Here is a 20325-nt window from a genome sequence, read left to right on the forward strand (position 1 = left end):
CCTCCCCGGTGGCGCAGCGGTTGAGCACTGGGTTGCGAAGCTGCCCGCAGCCTCTGTGGCGCCGGTTCGATCCCCGGCTGCTCCCCTTCCACCGAAGGAGGGTCCCACATGGCGCGCAGACCTCTCCTGCCGCCCCCTGCTCCCCTCAGCAGTGTACTTCGGTCCTTCTGCCTGCTCTGCTCCCCGCTCTGGCTCTGGTGAATTCTCTCACCCTCCCGTGCTTCTGACTGTACCCAGTGCATGTATAAACAAAACAAACAAACAAACAAACAAACAAATAAATAAATAAAAAACATGCCTCTATTAAAAAAAAAAATTAAAAGTGTAGAAAACAGATAAGAAAGGAATAGAGAGGAGCAAAAGACCACAGCTGCCTGGGAGGATGCCAACAGTTCTGGACATAAGATGTGGGAGAAGCAAGGGGTGGAAAAAAAACATTAGAAAGATTGTAGGAGAAGAACCAACATGCAGTTTTGAATATCCAGGGGAAAGTAGATTTTGAAAGGCAGAGGAAGGCCATGAGGAGGCTAAAAAAAGGTAACAACAGGGAGGGGTTCCGCAGATGTGCCAAACAATAAATGTATTGCGGTTTAGAATGCTGCGTGGGGACAGAGAACTAATAGTCCAACCTCCTTTTCTCGGTGACCTTCCCTGCTGTCTATCCAGCTGCCTGAGCCAAGCCCTACAAGTCCTAAGACAGGAAGGATGTGAACTTGCTTTCAGGCATCTATCAGCTGGAAATGACAATGACGCATATAGCTGTAAAAATAGAGATCTCTGGCAAGGGCCAATGTCAAGTGCAGGGAACATCACAGAGACATCATCTCTTTATATAAAACAAATCTTATTTCTCAAATGTTACTTGAAACATTCTGGTAAACAAATGCAGTGAAAAATTCTCTAAAGTTTAAGGGGATAATGCGAACGATCAATCAAAATCAATTTTCCAAGGCAAGTGGGAGGACTGATGCTGAGAAAGCTGTTTGAACACTTTGCTAAGTAAAATTTGGTCATGGCAGAGGCTATCAAATGGCAGCAATGACTGACATATGCTAGGAATTAATTGCTTAACTTTTTTTAAAAAAGATTTATTTATTTATTTATACAAGCACTGGGTAAAGTCAGAAGTGCAGGAGGGTGAGAGAATTCACCAGAGTCAGAGCAGGGAGCAGAACAGACTGACGAAATACACTGCTGAAGGGAGCAGCAGGTGTGGCAGGAGAGGTCTGTCGCACCATGCGGGACTCTTGCTGGGGACCAGGGATCGAACCGGCGCTGCAGAGGCTGCACGTGGCTTTGCAGCCCAGCGCTCAACCGCAGCACCACCAGGGGAGGCCCTAATTGCTTAACTTTTAAGCAGTATTTAGGATGAGTTCCTTCTTCCTGAAACTGCATTAAGTTTGGATTCATCTCTCTTCTCCCTATCCCTCTGTGAGCAAATGTCCTGAGGGCTTCCTATAGCTGAGTTTTCTGAGTTTTGTTGAAGGTAGGAACTGAGGTCATCCTGATCACCAAGGGTCTCCCTGCTGCCTATCATTATCTGGCACAGGACAGACAGTCAAAAAGTATTTGTTAAAGGAAAGTATGGTCACCAACTGTACCAGGATGCTGGACAAACAACATCAAGTGTTAAAAACCAAGACCAATGATCAGTATATACCAAAAATTTCTTCCCTTTCATTAGCTTGCAGCCTGGACTTCTAGTCCATGAAGACTATTTATTTCTCCTATAGTAGCATATAATAAAGATCAAATCACATTGAATAAATCTACTAACAAATCTCTAACTAGCAAAACAGAATTTAAGCTCCATTAAACTACTACTTCTGATCTGAGGCTTATACAATTCACTATGACAAGATTTGATTTACTTGGCTATTTTATATAAAAAAAATTAAAATATGGGAGTTGCCTATAAAAACCAATTTAAACACTCTTCCTGAATTCCACTACAGTGATCAGAATATACAACTCTAGATCTGTGAGTGTGTTCCCACCATCAGAAAAGGGATCAGCGAACCCAAAGGTGACAGAACATCAACAATCACATTTACCAGCACACCAAAATTCTACATGGATATTTCTTGCCGATTCTCAACTCACAAACAAGATGTTAGAGATAATTAAGTCTGGTTCTGTAAGCTTCCTGAACTTTCTGCATGTAAAGAATTCCTCTGAGAAGCTATCTTTTGATTCCATTTTAGCCACAGTTTTTATCATAAAAAAATACAAATATAAAATGAAATCCAGGCCTCCCTGGTGGCCTAGGGGTTAAGTCTCAGCGCTACCACTGTGATGGTCCACTTGACAGGCCCACTTGACAGCCTGCATTCCATCCCTGGCCAGGCAGCTGACCCACGTGGCGCAGCAGACCTCTCCTGTCTCACCTACTGCTCCCCTCAGCAGTGTATTGCAGTAGATCTGCCTGTTCTGCTCCCTACTCTGTCTCTGGTGAGTCCTCTCACTCTCCCCCCACCTTTGGCCCTATACTCCAATTCTTCTACCCAAAAATAAATAAAATCTTTTAAATAAATAAATAAAATGAAATCCTATTGTATATCTTACTACACCTGGGTATAGATTATATCAGCAAGTAACTGCAGAGCAAGTATTTGAAAGAGCTCTCTCCAAAATGACACCACCACCACCAACAAAAAAAACCCCAGAATAATGATCTATACCCACTACCCTCAACTCAACACTCTTATTTAAACATGCCATTTGCATCTAGAAAATGAACCTCCCAAAAGGCTGCCTTTGTAATTTAGAGAAGTGACTTAACCTAGCCTCAGAGGTTTCACCATCTTCCAAAGGGTCTGAACTGCAAACCATTAAGATTCCTCTCAATTTTTAGAAAGGATCATGGAAGGAAAATAACTTCATCACAATTGTAAATACACTCCACCTTGAGGAGTCCACTCTTCTGAGAACTACTCTTGCTCATCACTAGGTACATTTTTATACTGAAAGACATCCCTACAACTGAGGGAACAAATACACAAGATCTGATTTTTACATGGCTGGTACTTGGACAATTAAAGTCTGTTTCACATCTAGCACTCAACATAGTTGAAGATACATTATTTGTAAGGAATGGCAAAGGCAAAATAGGATCATTCAGTTCTCTGAATTTGCTGATGTCAAGGAGTTATTTAAAGCCAAGATAATTATCATTGTTATTCTTTTTTTTATTTATTTATTTATTTATTTATTTATTTATTTATTTATTTTTAAATAAATTTTATTGTTATATTCCCCATACAATTGCAGCCCCCCCATTCTGACCCCAATCCCTCCCCTCCCGCCCCCCTAAAAGTGTCTCTGGTTCATAGTTTTTTGTTGATTTTGATTTTCACTATCTTATAGTTATTCATTTTCCTGGTCCCTTATTTAAGTTTTCTAGATTCCTGCTATGAGTGAGACCATCCGGTATTTTTCTTTTTCTTTTTGGCTTATTTCGCTGAGCATGATCCCTTCCAGCGCCATCCATGTTGCTGCAAATTGCATGTGTTTATCTTTTTTGAATGCTGAGTAATATTCCATGGTATATATGTACCACATCTTCTTGATCCAGTCATCTATTTTTGGGCATTTGGGTTGTTTCCAAAGCTTAGCTATTGTAAACAGTGCTGCTATAAACATAGGGGTGCAGGTGTTCTTTGGAATTGATGTTTCTGTGTCCTTTGGGTAAATACCTAGGAGTGGAATTGCTGGATCATATGGAAGCTCTATGTTTAGTAGGTCCAGAAATCTCCACACAGCTTTCCACAGTGGTTGGACCAGTTTGCACTCCCACCAACAGTGCAGAAGAGTTCCTTTTTCTCCACACCCTCGCCAACATTTGTTGTTGCTAGTTTTTTTAATATGTGCCATTCTCACTGGTGTAAGATGGTATCTCATGGTAGTTTTGATTTGCATTTCCCTGATGACAAGTGATGTTGAACATTTTTTCATATGCCTGTTGGCCATTTGCATTTCCTCTTCAGAGAAGTTTCTTTTAAGCTCTTCTGCCCATTTTTTGACTGGATTATTTTCTTTGTTGTTGTTGAGTCTCATCAGCTCTTTGCAGATTTTTGTGATCAGTCCTTTATCATTAGTGTTGGGTGCAAAAATGTTCTCCCAGTTGGTGGGGTTTCTCTTTGTTTTTGTTATTGTCTCTTTTGCTGTGCAAAAGCTCTTTAATTTGATGTAGTCCCAGCTGTTTATCTTTGCCTTCACTATCACTGCTTTGGGTGATGTGTCTGTAAAGATGTCTTTGATGTGCAAATCACGTAGTGTTTCGCCTATATTTCCTTCTATATATTTTATGGTTTCAGGTCTTATGTCTAGTTCTTTAATCCATTTTGAGTTGATTTTTGTGTATGGTGTGAGGTGGTGGTCAAGCTTCATTCTTTTGCATGTAGCGACCCAGTTTTCCCAGCACCATTTATTGAACAAACTTTCTTTGCTCCAATGCATATTCTTTGCTCCTTTGTCAAAGATTAGTTGACCATAAATCTGTGGGTTTACTTCTGGATTTTCTATTCGATTCCATTGGTCTGTATGTCTGTTCTTGTTCCAATACCATGCAGTTTTGATGATTATGGCTTTGTAGTATAGTTTGAAGTCTGGGAGTCTGATGCCTCCATTCCCTTCTTTTTTTTTCAGGAGAGCTTTGGCTATTCGGGGTTTTTTGTGATTCCATATGAATTTCATCAATAATTGTTCTATTTCTTTGAAGAATGACATTGAAATTTTGATTGGAATAGCATTGAATCTGTATATTGCTTTTGGAAGGATGGCCATTTTAATAATGTTTATTCTTCCAATCCATGAGCAGGGGATGTCTCTCCATTTCTTTGTGTCTTCTTCTATTTCTTTTAACAGTGTTTTATAGTTTTCTTTGTATAGGTCCTTTACCTCTTTTGTTAGATTTATTCCCAAATATTTGATTTTTTTTGTTTCAATAACAAAAGGGATGGTCTTTTTGATTTCTTCTTCTTCAGATTTATTGTTTGTGTATAGGAAGGCTACTGACTTTTGCATGTTGATTTTGTATCCTGCCACTTTACTGAACTGATTGATGAGTTGAATTAGCTTTTCTGTGGAGTTTTTGGGGTTCTCTATATATAATATCATATCGTCTGCAAATAGTGATAGTTTGACTTCTTCTTTTCCTATTTGGATTCCTTGGATGTCTTTCTCTTGTCTTATTGCCCTGGCTAGGACTTCCAGTATTATATTGAAAAGCAATGGTGAGAGTGGACATCCTTGTCTTGTTCCAGATCTTAATGGAATTGCTTTCAGCTTTTCACCATTGAGAATGATACTGGCTGTTGGCTTGTCATAGATGGCCTTTATGATGTTGAGGTATGTTCCTTGTATCCCAAGAATTTCAAGGGCTTTTATCATGAATGGGTGTTGCACTTTGTCGAAAGCTTTCTCAGCATCTATTGATATTATCATATGGTTTTTATATTTCTTTTTGTTGATGTGTTGGATAACGTTGATTGATTTTCGGATGTTAAACCATCCTTGTGCCCCTGGAATGAATCCAACTTGGTCGTGGTGAATTATCTTATGGATACATTGTTGGATTCTGATAGCTAAAATTTTATTGAGGATTTTTGCATCAGTGTTCATTAGGGAGATTGGCCTGTAGTTTTCCTTTTTTGTGTTGTCCTTGTTCGGTTTTGGTATTAGTGTAATGTTGGCTTCATAAAACGTGTTTGGTATTGTCCCTTCCTTCTCAATTTTTTGGAAGAGTTTGTGAAGGATAGGCACTAATTCGTCTCTGAATGTTTGGTAGAATTCATTTGTAAATCCATCAGGTCCTGGGCTTTTGTTTTTGGGGAGGTTTTTTATTACCATTTCAATTTCGCTAATTGTAATTGGTCTGTTTAGGTGTTCTATTTCTTCTTTATCTAGCTTTGGGTGATTGTAGAGTTGTAGGAATTTGTCCATCTCCTCTAGATTGTTGAACTTGTTTCCATATAACTGTTCATAGTAGTTACTGATTATTCTTTTGATTTCTGCTGTGTCCGTTGTGATTTCTCCTCTTTCATTGATGATCCTGTTTATTTGTGCTTTCTCCCTTTTTTCCTTTGTGAGCCTGGCTAGGGGTTTGTCTATTTTATTGATTTTTTCAAAGAACCAGCTCTTGGTTTCATTGATCTTTTGGATTGTTTTTTTAGTTTCAATTTCATTTATTTCTGCTTTGGTTTTTATTATTTCTTTTCTTCTACTGGTTTTGGGGTTTTTTTGTTGTTCTTTTTCTAGATCTTTGAGCTTCGAGATTAGGTTGTTTCTTTGCGTTCTTTCTTGTTTCTTGATGTGAGCTTCTATTGCTATATATTTTCCTCTTATTACTGCTTTTGCTGCATCCCATACATTTAGGATATTGGTGTCCTCCTTGTCGTTCAATTCAAAAAATTTTTTAATTTCTTCTTTGATCTCCTCATTAGTCCAATGGTCTTCCAGTAGTGTGTTTTTTAATCTCCATGAGGTAGGAAAGTTCCTTGCCTTCTTTTTATGGTTTATTTCTAGTTTGATGCCTTCATGGTCAGAAAAGATGGTTGATATGATTTCAATCTTGGTGTATCTGTTGATGTTTGTCTTGTGCCCCAGTATGTGATCGATCCTGGAGAATGATCCGTGTGCGCTTGAGAAAAATGTGTACTCCGTTTTTTTGGGGTTTAGTGTTCTATAGATGTCTGTTAAGCCCAATTGCTCTAGGTCCTTATTTAGAGCTTTAGTTTCTTTACTTATTTTTTGTCTTGTTGATCTATCCATTGTTGATAGTGGTGTGTTGAAGTCTCCCACTACGTATGTGTTTTCTCTGATGTCTGTTTTCAGAGAGGACAACAGTTGTCTGATATATTTTGGTGCTCCTTCGTTTGGTGAGTATATGTTAATGAGTGTTATTTCTTCTTGAAGTATTGTCCCCTTGATCATAATGTAGTGGCCCTTGGGGTCTCTTTTTATCTTTTTGAGTTTGAAATCTGTTTTATCTGATATAAGTATAGCTGTTCCTGCTTTCTTTTTTGGTCCATTTGCTTGTAGGATTGTTTTCCATCCTTTAACTTTGAGCCTATTTTTATCTTTTGTAGCTAAATGTGTTTCCTGGAGACAGCAAAAGGTTGGGTTTTGTTTCTTAATCCAGGCTGCAACTCTGTGTCTTTTTATTGAAGAGTTTAGTCCATTTACATTCAGAGTTATTATTGATATGTTAACATCTGTATTTGCCATTGTGTTTGTCTTTCCTTTGATTTTATTTATTTATTCTTTTAATAACTTTTTTTTTTGGCCTTCTTTCATTGTTATTCGTCCCTCTGAGGTTCTGGCTTTAGGACTCCTTGTAGTATTTTTTGGAGTGGGGGTTTAGTTGCAATGAAATTCCGGAGTTTCTGTTTGTCTGGGAAGGTCCATATTCTTTCTTCAAAGAGGAAGGAGAGCTTTGCGGGATAGAGTATTCTTGGTTGGCATCTGTTTTCTTGGAGTCTGTTGACTATGTCCCTCCACTCTCTCCTTGCCCGTAGTGTTTCTTCGGAGAAGTCTGATGTCAGCCTGATTGGTTTTCCTTTGAATGTTATCTGTTTCTTCCCTCTTGCCAGCTTCATTATTTTTTCCTTGTCCTGGATTCTTGGGAGCTTTACTATTATGTGTCTTGCTGTATTTTTCCTTTCGTCGTGGAAGTTTGGTGTTCTTCTTGCTTCTTGTATATCAATTTTCAGCTCCTTCTTCACATTTGGGAAGTTCTCTTCAATTATCTCTTTGAATATTTTCTCTGTTCCTACATCTCTCTCCTCTCCTTCTGGTATTCCTATAACTCTTATATTTCCTTTCCTCATGGAGTCAGATAGTTCCCGAAGTCTTTCTTCGTTCTTTTTCCTTCGTACTTCTCTTTCCTTTTCTGTTTTGGTTCTTTTTATTTCTATGTCTTCAAGATTACTTATTCGTTCTTCCATTTCATCTATTCTGCTTTCATTGCTTTTCCCAGAATTCTTTAGTTCTTCCATTAATTCTTTGATCTCCTGCATTTCTTTTACTTCCCTCTTTAGGGACTCAATTTCTTTCTTCTGACCATTGTTTTCCCTCTCTAGGGACTCAATTGCATTCTTCTGATCGTTGATTATTTTTCCCTTATCATTGTTTTCCTTTATGACTTCTGTTAGTTTTTTAATCACGGCAATTTTAAATTCTCTTTCTGGAAGGCTCAGAAATTCTTCCAAGTTATTGTCTTTGCAATCTGGGGGCTGGCTTTCTTTTTGTGGTGTGCTTTTTCTCTGGAGAGTTGCTAGGTTGCGTGTGGTTCTTCTCTTCCCTACTGTCTGTTTTCTAATTTGCCGTATGCGTTGGGACACTGTGTAGTTGGGACTGGCCGGCATCTTGGGTGGGCTTCTCTGTTCCCCTCTGGTTCTTCCAGGAGTCATCTGTCAGTTTCAAGCAGTCTTTACTGGAGAAAGGTCCCTGTTCTAAAATGCCGATGTAGGGACACACTCCCCTGTGCGCCTGGTCTGCCCCGGCGGTGGGTTCCTGCTCCCCTCTGGGCTTGGACTGCAGGCCAGAGGGGGTCTGGCGTGGGCGAACTTCCCCCGCTCACCTCTGGCTCCTGAGGAAGCCTTCTGCAGGTAGTCTTTACTGAAGAAATGTCCCTGTTCTAAAATGGTGATGTGGGACACACTCCCTGCGTGTCTGGTCTCAGGCACACTCTTCTGCGCACCTGGTCTGCCCCGGCTGTGGGTGCTCGCTCTCCCTGTGGGCTCAGACTACTTGTTCGGAGGGGGCCCGGTGTGGGCAAACTCCCCAGCTGGCCACTAGCTCCTTCAGGAGCCTCTGCTGGCTTCAAGTCGCTAGGTGGTGCCAGAGATCTCTCCTAGAGCCCTTGGGGAGCTGATTTTCCACCCCGTGGGACAGGGAGCAGAGCGGGGATGGTAGGGTACACCTCAACGGCTTTGGGGTGCTGTGTCTGCCTTGTGCCCCACCGTCGTGGGGAACCCACGCCCCTAATTTCGTGCCCCGGGTCTCTGTTCCAAAGCCCTCAGTTCCAGGACGCGGGCTGTAGCCCAGATCAGTGGGGCGGGAATGGCGCCTTTTGAATCCTGCTCCCCTGCCTGGGCGCCTTGTTCCTGCTCACTCAGGATGGGCCTCCGCCGTCTCCCCCTAATTTCGTGCCCGGGTCTCAGTTCCAAAGCCCTCAGTTCCAGGATGCGGGCTGTAGCCCAGATCAGTGGCGCGGGAATGGCGCCTTTTGAGTCCAGCTCCCTTGCCTGGGCGCCTTGTTCCTGCTCACTCAGGGAGGGCCTCCGCAGTCTTCCCCTAATTTCGTGCCCCGGGTCTCAGTTCCAAAGCCCTCAGTTCCAGGACGCAGGCTGTAGCCCAGATCAGTGGCGCGGGAATGGCGCCTTTTGAATCCAGCTCCCTTGCCTGGGCGCCTTGTTCCTGCTCACTCAGGGAGGGCCTCCGCAGTCTCCCCCTAATTTCGTGCCCCGGGTCTCAGTTCCAAAGCCCTCAGTTCCAGGACGCAGGCTGTAGCCCAGATCAGTGGCGCGGGAATGGCGCCTTTTGAATCCCGCTCCCCTGCCTGGGCGCCTTGTTCCTGCTCACTCAGGGAGGGCCTCCGCCGTCTCCCCGCAAGCCTAGGTCGCAGGCGCGGGGACCTGGGCAGCTGCGATCCGGTCCGGATCCGCGCCGCTTTCCGCACGCAACCTTACCGGGCGGCCAGGGCTGTGTGCTGGTGCTGGTCTCCTCCTGGGGGGCGTGGCTCTCTTTAATGGCGCCTGGAGCTCACCTTCGCGGCGGATCCTGCAGGGTTCGCCTCTCCCGTTCACGGGGTGTGGTGGCTGCAATAGTTCCTTTCCACTCACAGTCCCACTTGCTGCGTCCGTTTTTCTTGTTGGCCGTTTTGGTTTGTTGTTTCCCTCCTTTCTGCCGGTCGGAGAGTGCCGACTTTGTGGGCGGGGGAGGGGAGCAGGGTTCTGCGCTTCCCTCCCTTCTCGTCCTCTTTTATGGCAACTTTCTTCTTCGGGCAGTTTGCTGGAGTAGTCCGTTTATCTTCCGTGTCCCAGTTCTCACTGGGACCTGCCGCTTTTCCTCCCTATTAACTTTTTTTTAATGGGAGATCTTACTCGCAGCGTCTCCTCGCCGCCATGTTGCTCCGCCCCCTCCAAAGCATTTATCATTGTTATTCTGACACTGCTAAATATGGAAAGGGTTAGGGAAATTCTGTGGACCTGAACATCAAAAAATGTTAAATTTTTTATATAACTTTTCAATTCTAAGTTCTTTATCACTATAAAACATATAGTTTGGGTATAGGTCACATATCTTACTGAGAGAGCCTAGAATAAACTACACAGATCTATCCTGAAGCTGGGTGATGACAAATACAGAAAGCATAGACAGTTATTTTCCTTTTCTCTGCTCATGCTAGACATCACTCATCAATCGTAGCACTCTTTCCCTGAGCCTAGACCCAGTCTCATCATGTTTTTCAACCCCAGACTCTAGTAAGTCATGACCAATAGATCAGAAGTATCAAGCAAACAATTTGTCTTTCTTGTTAAATGAGCAGTACATGGGAGTGAGAAACTGGGATGGAGGTACTGCCACTCAATGAAGCCCCATTTGTGTATCTCTTAGTTCTCAAGGACATACCTCAATAAAAAAATAGTTAGAAAAAAAATACCAACTGAAAAAAAAAGAACATACCTTAATATCAACAAACCTACTACATACAAAATACAATAGTAAATTCAGGATTTCTTTTGTAAATTTGATTTTTAAAATATATTTTTAGAGAATCTATTTTTAGGAATGCACCTATAGAGTAGAATGAAAATCATTCATTTTAATATTCAAGGTCATTCACACCACCATCATTAGGTAGTAAATTATGAAATAAAAGAAAAATCTACAACTTTCAGAGAATTTCTACTTTAGAATTAAGGTGAGTCACGCATACAAAATGTCATATCAAAAAAATGTCATGTATATCATTTTTGCCAAAAATTTCAATTTTTGGTAAGGGTTTTAGATTGTTATAATAATTTTAAAAAGAACCAGAGGAAGATAAATATACAGATAGATACCTGTCCTGTTGTAGCTTACTACCTAAAATGGACAATACCAGATAAATTTGTAAGGACATTTAATCAACAAAGTAATTATGCCAAAGTATAGATTAAAAAGTAAGGGGAAATTAAGTATTAACTATGCACATTTGGCAAAACATTGTTACAAAATATTTTGTTATTATCATTATTATCATATTTTTTCTGCTTAATCAGTCAATTGATAATATTGCCAGTTCCTGGTATATGTTTTGAAATCTGAGAAGAGGGAAAAGCTTTTAAAATCCAAACTCTTCAGTTATTTTCATTAACCCATTCAATAGATGAAGCTCTGCCTAGGTTAATATTTGCATCAACTGGGCCTCCCTGGCGGTGCAAGGGGTTAAGATGCAACCTATGAGGCTGTCCGCAACCACTGAAGCACAAGTTCGATCCCCAGCCAGGGAGCTACCCACCTGGCACAGTAGACCTCTTCTGTCTCACCCACTGCTCCCCTCAGCAGTGTATTTCAGTCATTCCTCCTGTTCTGTTCCGCACTCTGTCTCTGGTGAATGCTCTCACCCCCACACCTCTGGCCTGTACTGCAGTTCTTGTATGCATAAATAAATAAATCTTTAAAAAAATTTGCATCAACTTATGAAGTGAAATGAGATGCTGGGAAGAGCTAGGAAAGGGAAATGGAAGGAGAAGGCAACCAATGTTCTGGTGATTTCTACGTTGGACTTCACTAAGTAACTTTACTAGTTTACCGAAATTCTGTGAATTCCCAATATATTCTCACACTGAAAGTTAATAGCAAAATATATCCAAGAGTAAGAATGATGATTTATGTACCAGTTTTTCTACTAATATAAATAACAGGGTTGTCTACATTACATGTGTTAAGAATAAATTATTTTTTAAAAACCTAAAGTAGGATTTTTAAGGAGAAATGGATAACGCATAATTATTGGGGTACTGGGCAGGGTAAGTGGACAAGGAAGAACTGTCCCCAATAATAATAAAAAGATTCCTTTGCTCAATCTGCAAGGAATTCTTATAGAAAAAGAGAGGTTTGGCAGACCAGTTGGGGAAAATGTACAAAAGAGTAGCATGACAGGAACAGCAAACTAACTTTGTAAAGACTTACAGGTTAAGTGAGCCAGCCAGGCAGACTAGGAGGAAGGGGGTAAGTTAAGTAAGGCAAACTGCAGCTCCCACACTTTGAATTAGTTTTCATAAATGACCCTGACAGAGTTCAGAAGCATCTATGTGAAAAGATGCATGACATAGCTAAAAGAGAACTATCCCATCTTTCTGCAATATATCAAACTTGACAGTTGAACGAGCTAAGACACAAATCTGCCGAACACCATACTGCCATTTAACATCATAAACAAACGAGAAGAAAGCCAGATTGTCTCTCTGTGATGCTGAGGTCACAGTTAGGGTACTGAAGGTCTTTGAAACAAAGAGATATTTTCTATCTCTTTTCAAGTTAAAGGTTGGGATTTTGGAAAATGAAGATAAGGGAAGGGAACAGCTGAATGTAAACAATGGGGTCAAATCACAGGAGTATTGTTCTGGATTATGACTTATACATACATTAGTGAGTTCGTCAAGACCAAGTGAACTTGAGTGAACAGAGTTCATCAAGGCCAAGCAACATTCCATAACCACTTCATCTACAATTCAAAAATCAAGACTGGATTTGAATCTTCCTTCAAGTGTAACCAAAGAGCTCATTTTTTTTTTGTTTCTTCAAATTTAATTATTCTTTCTTACATCAAGAAAAAAACATGCTTAGAAAAACTTCCAATTTAATGAAGAAAATTTTAAACTAAAATCTGAAAGAGAAGAAAAAAATCCAGATAAAATTACAAAATTATATATTTTGGTCCAGAAGATGTGATATTTTTTAAAACTACAGAGAAGGGAGAATTAAATAATTTTCAAAAGAAAACAGACGAGACTCAGAAATAAAAACCTATGGTGAAGCATTTAATCAACATGTTAAAAGAAGGCAGCAAATAAAAAGGTAGAGCAGGCACTGGACTCCTGCTATGTCCAGCTAAAACCTGGGACATTACAAAAATTTAGTATCTATAACCCCTCTATGATTATTTTTTTGAATGATGAAAATAAAATATGATCATGAAAAATTTTTAGTTAAAAATTACCCATAATTTCACTATCAAAACCTCACCATTAAAAACCTAAAAACCGGGCCTCCCCGGTGGTGCAGCGGTTGAGCGCTGGGTTGCGAAGCTGCCCGCGGCCTCTGCAGCGCTGGTTCAATCCCCGGCTGCTCCCAGCCACTGGAGGAGGGTCCCACATGGCGCGCAGACCTCTCCTGCCGCCCGCTGCTCTCCTCAGCAGTGTGTTTCGGTCCTTCTGCCTGCTCTGCTCCCCACTCTGGCTCTGGTGAATTCTCTCACCCTCCCGTGCTTCTGACTGTACCCAGTGCTTGTATAAATAAATAAATCTTTGAAAAAAAAAAAAAACCTAAAAACCTCACCATTAAAATCCTACTTTAGGTTTTTAATCCATTTCATTTAATCCATTTCATTTTTAATCCATTTCATTTAATCCATTTCAAAGGAGAAATGGATAACGCATAATTATTGGGGTACTGGGCAGGGTAATTGGGCAAGGAAGAACTGTCTACAACAATAATAAAAAGAAATACCAGTAGCTCTCCTTTGCTCAATCTGCAAGGAACTCCTGTAGAAAAAAGAGGTTTGGCAGAGCAGTTGGGGAAATGTACAAAAAAGTAGAATGACAGGAACAGCAAAATCACCCCAAAATCACCATCAACCTGTCAGTATGTGTCCCAGATTGTTTTCTACAGAGATTTTCCTCAAGAAACGTGGCTCATGCTATATATACAATTTTACTGTGCCCTTTTTCAGTTTGAGATTTCTCAGTTTGAATCCCTAGTAGCACCAAGTGACTACCACAGCTTAGGTATAAGAGAATCAGAAAGAAGAGTTTCTTCTTTCAGTTTCATCCATATCTCACAGTGCAAAATCTGATGCAACATTCCATAACCACTTCATTTACAATTCAAAAATCAAGACTGGATTTGAATCTTCCTTCAAATGTAACCAAAGAGCTCATTTTTTTTTTGTTTCTTCAGATTTAATCATTCTTTCTTACATCAAAAATAACAAAATTATAGGGTGACATTAACACATGATCATGAAACAAAAACGTGTTTCATTTCATTAGTCACAGGCTATATATCAACCAGCTGTTGAAGCTAAAAATATGCCTTAATTTAAAATTTTGTAAAATACAGGCATTTAAGACTCATTTTGAAAGAAATCTGACTTCTTTCAGTTTCTAACAACCCGCTAGAAGCTCTGGAGAACAAATCAGTACCTCTAAACCAAAAGAAAAAAAAGGTGGAGGGGAGGAAGATTCAGTAAATTTATTGATAACCACTATCATATTGTTTATTTACATCTTAGTGGGAACATATGCAAAGGAGGACAATTTAATACCATCCAAGATGTAAACAAAAATAAACATTCTCAAATATAAGGCCTGAGACAGAAGTCAAGATAGCAGTAATAAGAGGTGTGCATTTCATTGGGGAGAGGGGTGAGCTAAGAATTGAGCAACAATATTCTTACAGCTTTCCCTTAGCAGCTGTAGGACAGACTGCCAGGGCTGCAGCATTCAGTGATACTTCCCAATACTCCAACATCAGCATCACACTGGAGCGGCAAGACGCAGCACGGCGTACCCCTGGCAGCACAGTGTACCCCTGGCAGTACGCTTTCCCTTTGAGACAGAAGCAGCCTGCAGACTGCCATCGTGGGTCATTAGACGCACCATCCAGGACTGAATCATTTCTCTAGATAAGACATTTCACCACAGGGAGCCTCCCTGGTGGCCTGGGGTGGGGGTGGGGTTAAGTCTCAGCACTATCACCCCCTATGGCCTGAGTTTCATCCCCAGCCAGGGAGCTAACCCACATATGGTGCAGCAAAGCTCTCCCATCTTGACTGCTGCTCCCGTTAGCAGTGTGTTTTAGTAAAGTTGCCTGTTCTGCTCCCCACTCAGTCTCTGGTCAATCCTCTCACCCCCTGCACCTCTGGTCTACACCCCAGTTCTTCAACGCCAAAAAAAAAAAAAAAAAAAAAAAGTGTCAAGGCCTCCCTGGTGGCGCAAGGGGTTAAGATGCAACTTATGAAGCTCTCCGCAACCACTGCTGCAAGAGTTCGATCCCCAGCCAGGGAGCCGCCCACATGGCGCAGCAGACCTCTCCTGTCTCACCAGCTACCCCCCTCAGCAGTGTATTTAACTCAGTCTGCCTGTTCTGTTCCCCACTCTGTTTCTGGTGAATCCCCCCCACACATACCTCTGGCCCGTACCCCAGTTCTTGCATGCATAAATAAATCTTAAAAAAAAAAAGTGTCACCACAAAGTATCTGATGAGAAAACAGGTAATGCAATATGTTGAAAACTAAACAATGCAACAAGATTTCAGGTGTAGTTACAGTAAATCGGAGAGATGTAAAGATATTTCAAGGGTTTTAGAAACTCACAGTCACATAAGAAGAAATACACTTCATTCAATTCCAGAAAAGAATGACAGGCTCTCTGAACTCCCTGCTCAATGTTCTTGCCACTGCATCATTTGGCCAGGCTTTCGTATTCTCCTATGATAGTTCCTATTTTTGAAATTGGTACCCAAGTCTTTTTTAAGGTAAAATATCACATTATTGTATTGATTATATACTATAGTCACTTATTCTACTTAACCTAGAATTTATTTTTCTTCACTGAGGTAACAGTGGTATACAATACTATATAAGATTCAGGGGAATAGGTTCACACTTCCTCAGACATATGTTTGCACACTGACCCCATCAAAGCATCCCTAGTACTTTACACGAGGCCACTTTGTTCCTCCACACCTACTCCTGCTCTAGAAGCCTCAATTCTGCAATTATATTTTTAGGGTTTACTTTGGTTTAGTCTTGTCAGTTGCTTTGTTTTGTTTTCTATTTCACAAGTGAAATCCTTTTTTATTCTTCTCCTTTCAACTATTTCACTTAGCATCATCCTCTCCAGTTCCATCCACGCTGTTGCAAATAGCAACAGTTCATTTTTTTTTTATAGCTGAGCAGTATTCCATTGTGTGTGTGTGTGTGTGTGTGTATACCACCTATATACCATATATATACCACACCACATCTTAATCCACTGATCTGTGGATGGGACTTTAGGTTGTTTCTCTTAACTTGGCTATTATAAATAGTGCTGCAATGAAGATAGCAGTGCATGCATCCCTTCAATTTAGTGTTTTTGCATGTTTTGTGTAAATACCTAGAGTGGAACTGTGGATCATATGGTAGACCTATTATTAACATCCTAAGGAACCTCATTACTTGTACTATAGTCAATTACATGCAAAACCACGCTACCATTGTTACTGGTTGCCTATCTCTTTTGTTATGTGTCACTAGACAATTTGTGAGTATTTTGTCTCTAACCCCATTTTCTCCATAAGCCTCAGGGTTTTTACCATGCAGTGATTTTGAACTATTTTATATCATGTTATAGCAGAACTGACTATGTTATTTATTGTCTGGGGAACAAGTAGTAAATGACAAAGATTATTTTTTCAAAGATTGCAGATGGACAAGCTTCCTGTAAGTCTGCTTAGCCATTAATCAAGGTCAGAGAAAAGTCAGTGTCTGCACACTCCCTCCTGCAGAGCTGTTTTTTCCCAAGGTTCACTCTTTGACTTGGTAGCTCCCAACTCACATACCAGACTTGGAGTTAGATGGATATCATTCACCTTGAAATAGTAACCAAAATTCAGACTTGTCAAGAAATAAAGAGCCACTAAATATATCTACTAAATTCAAACTTTCATTCTGCCAGAAAATCTTGTCATGTACCACTATAAAAATGTCAACTGTTCAATAATGGGATGTTCAACAGATGTTCAATAACTACTCTGACAGAATAGGCAGAAAAAAAATTACTTTTGCAATAGAAACCACAGAGCCTTTATACTCATTCCTGACTCGATAGACTCAGAGGTTTAAGGAGGAATGTGAAATAAAGGAAGTCTTGTTTGTTTCCCAATTACCATGTACACTAGAAATAGGAGAGAGATCAAATCATTTATCACTGAAACCAACCAAGATTTGGTGAAAATCTTTTCACTGCCTACTAAAGGGCAGATAAAGCAATGCTGCCTTTTAGCATGCTCAAGAGGGACAGAGAATGTAATTTTTGCATTCTTGAATAAACCTGACACCAGACTGACACCAGAAGTAACAAACATAAATGTAGTAAGTACCAGACAAAGTTATTTGGCTCTAGTCACACTCCTGGCACCGGTTCTTAAAGAATTACAATGTAATTATTTTTTAATAATTGATATTTTTCTTTACATATATATACACATATGTTTACACACATTTACATATATATATGCCAAAGAAAAGTATAAATAAAACACTAAAATAGTAACAATGGATTAATATTTAGGTAATGAGAGTACAGATATTTTTTCTTATTGACAATGCCCATTATTTCACACAATAATTTATATGATTTTTTATCACCAGAGGAAAACAAGTATATTTTAAAACAGTTAACTGAAAGAAATAACTCCCTGATAGTAAATTATGTCGAGTTCACAGTAAGACATCAAATAACTCTACTTTCCAAAGGTTACGTAAAGGTAAGTGGACTGGACTTGGAGGACACATTGCCCACCACACAGGAAAATCTAAAGAGAACTCTGCAGGAAAACTCTCAACTACAGGAAGGGTTACGAGCACACTGACAGACACTACACATGCAGCTGATATCTCTGACTTGTTTGTCCCAGTTCTTATCAACCAGCATTTTGGTGACTCCTATAGATATTCTGAGAAAGCTTCACCTTTTTGGGTCAAGTTATAGTCACTTAACCAAATTCAACAATGGTTGGTAGCAGAGAATATGGAAATATGATTTACCCAGAGATGACATCACTGACCAGACCCTAAGAAATGTGCAGTAGCCAACTGCAGATTTCAGAATCAGTTTTCTCTCAAATTCACTATCCCTATAATGATGAATATTCATTTCTCCAGTCAAAAAGCCTGTAGAGGGTACCTGCTAGATTGAAAGCACTAGCACAGACGTTATGGTAAATACAAAAGAAATAAGGTGTACCCATTCTCTGCATAGCATTCACAATCTGATGGGGAAATACATGATATGCTTATCAGAATTATTTAAGACAACATAATTAAATGGCTAAATGAGTTGTACAGATAAATGATTAAAGCATGAAAAGGAATTACTGCTCACTATGGAATTAAGGCTTCAGAGAGGAGAATTTTGATGGTATACTAAGGGACACACAAGCAGTTCAGGCACAGTCGAGATAAGCAGTCATGAGTCTGGATGGACTGGAATAAAAATGAGATTAAGGAACAATAAAAGGAAGGAGAGATTCAGGCAGATTCTAAATCCAAGTTGTTTTGTTGTTTATTTATTTATTTTTTTAAAAAACCTCTAGTCATCTGATATACCATTATCCGATTAAAAATGTTTGTGGGAAAATCTGTATACCAGAAAATTTGCTAAAAATGACTGAGAGATAGAATATTAATCTCATAATATGCTTCCAAAGCAGTTATCATTATTCCCATTTTATAAATAGAAACTGAAATTAGTTAGACAGAGAAATTTGCCCAAAGTCACCAAGAAAAGCAAGGAGCTGGGATTTGAACTTAGGCCTATACTTGATGCCAATGTCCGTGCTTTTTTACAGTCCTGTGCTACTTCTTCGTAGAACTTAGCTCTGACAACATCACTATAAACTGTTTTCCCCCATCACAGTGTATTCCCCCACCCTTTTGACTACACAGTGTCCCCATGGTGATCGCTGTATATGGAAGTCTGTTCTCTGCTAGCAGAGAATCTGCAGCCAAAATGAAAACCACTACTGACAGTATTCCCTGCCCAGGGGCATTTTCATTGTTAAAGGAATCAGAGGCTTAACTTAGAAGGAAGTTGTAATATAAACCATTCAGAGGAACACATATTTTACCTTCACAGGGGGCAAGGCCCAGTGTGTATCTTATGATAATCATACTCATAGCTTATAGTTAAAGCTCTTCAGGAAGAATCCTACTCTGAGGGTCTCAGCCCTGAGGGTCTCTATTAAAGTTTAACTGGCCCCAATCCGAGAGACAAAAGGCCAGATGTGGCTGCAGGTTTGCTTCCAATGAAACTAGAAGTCCTGGCATTTCACACTTTCAGCATATGACATAGGAACACCTAAATGAAATTTGTTTGACATTTAAACTGTTAAAAATTTCTTGCCCCCAAATGTGCTTTCTAATAATTCTATAAACTTATTTTTTACTGTTTCTGGGAACCAGGAGTATTATCTTTATTGCTCTCACCTTTCCCACAAAAATCTTGCAGGTATCAAATGGCAAAAGTGTCATCTTTCAAAGGAACTGTAATAAAATCCACATGGGATCTCTGAGTGCGTCAAGAGAAGTGGGTAGAAGAGCACGGCTCTGACAGAGATTGCTCCAGGGACTTGCCATGAAATTAGCCTTTGCTGTCTATTTGCTAAAATCAGACTATACTAATAGCTAGGTCAAAGGTCTACCTGATAACTTGAAATTTCCCACCAAGTATTCTAATGGGGCAAGGAATAAAAGTTTCAGGATGTCTTTCAAAATAATGATTCAAATTCAACATGATAGAATTTGTAGCCCAGTTTAGAAAATATGTTGAATTATATACTTTACATACAAAAATAGAGGAGATAACTTGAAAAGGAAAGTTGATTCTTTCTCAATAAAAGTTGCTATATTACTCACCCGAATCACTCTCTAAGAAATTCCCATTTCATCAACACTAATATATATGTAACCAATTTTAGGCCTAGAATTCCTTTCAAAGAAGAAGAAGGAGAATGTTGCCCTTACATATCTGGATGGCTCTTCTACATTCTGGTCATTCATGTCAGTAGGAACCATCCGGGTAGCCAGTGGTCCCTCCGCAAAAGGTTTTGGTAGCTGGCCCCTGAACTCTGAAGGAATGAATTGAAGCTGCCAACTGTCAGAAACAAAATAAAGAGAGTAAGAAAAACACCGGGCTCAGATTGCTAAATGTACTTGAAATAAACAAGCCAAAAAAATTTCATGTGAAAAACATTTCACTTGGAGAAAAAAAATAATTTCTGTTAAAACTTCAACCAGGGAGAAGAGAGGTAGAGGTCACAATTCAGTCCAAAATCATTGAGAAATGTTCA

The 20325-nt window shown here is 39.9% G+C and overlaps 1 protein-coding gene across 2 annotated transcripts in view; it reads right to left on the reverse strand.

Annotated features, from left to right (window-relative positions):
• Nucleotides 1-20325, reverse strand: part of ALG9 (ALG9 alpha-1,2-mannosyltransferase) — a gene marked incomplete at both ends in the record, with an annotated part of 75497 nt that overhangs the window by 26254 nt on the left and 28918 nt on the right. For both annotated transcript variants that reach the window (XM_084251471.1, XM_084251472.1), the window contains one exon: nucleotides 20000-20129. In XM_084251471.1, the coding sequence (XP_084107597.1) occupies nucleotides 20000-20129 (130 nt within the window). The remainder of the gene's footprint in view (nucleotides 1-19999; nucleotides 20130-20325) is intronic.

This window comes from Talpa europaea (genome assembly GCF_964194135.1).
Source record: "Talpa europaea genome assembly, chromosome: 12".
Taxonomy (NCBI): domain Eukaryota; kingdom Metazoa; phylum Chordata; class Mammalia; order Eulipotyphla; family Talpidae; genus Talpa; species Talpa europaea.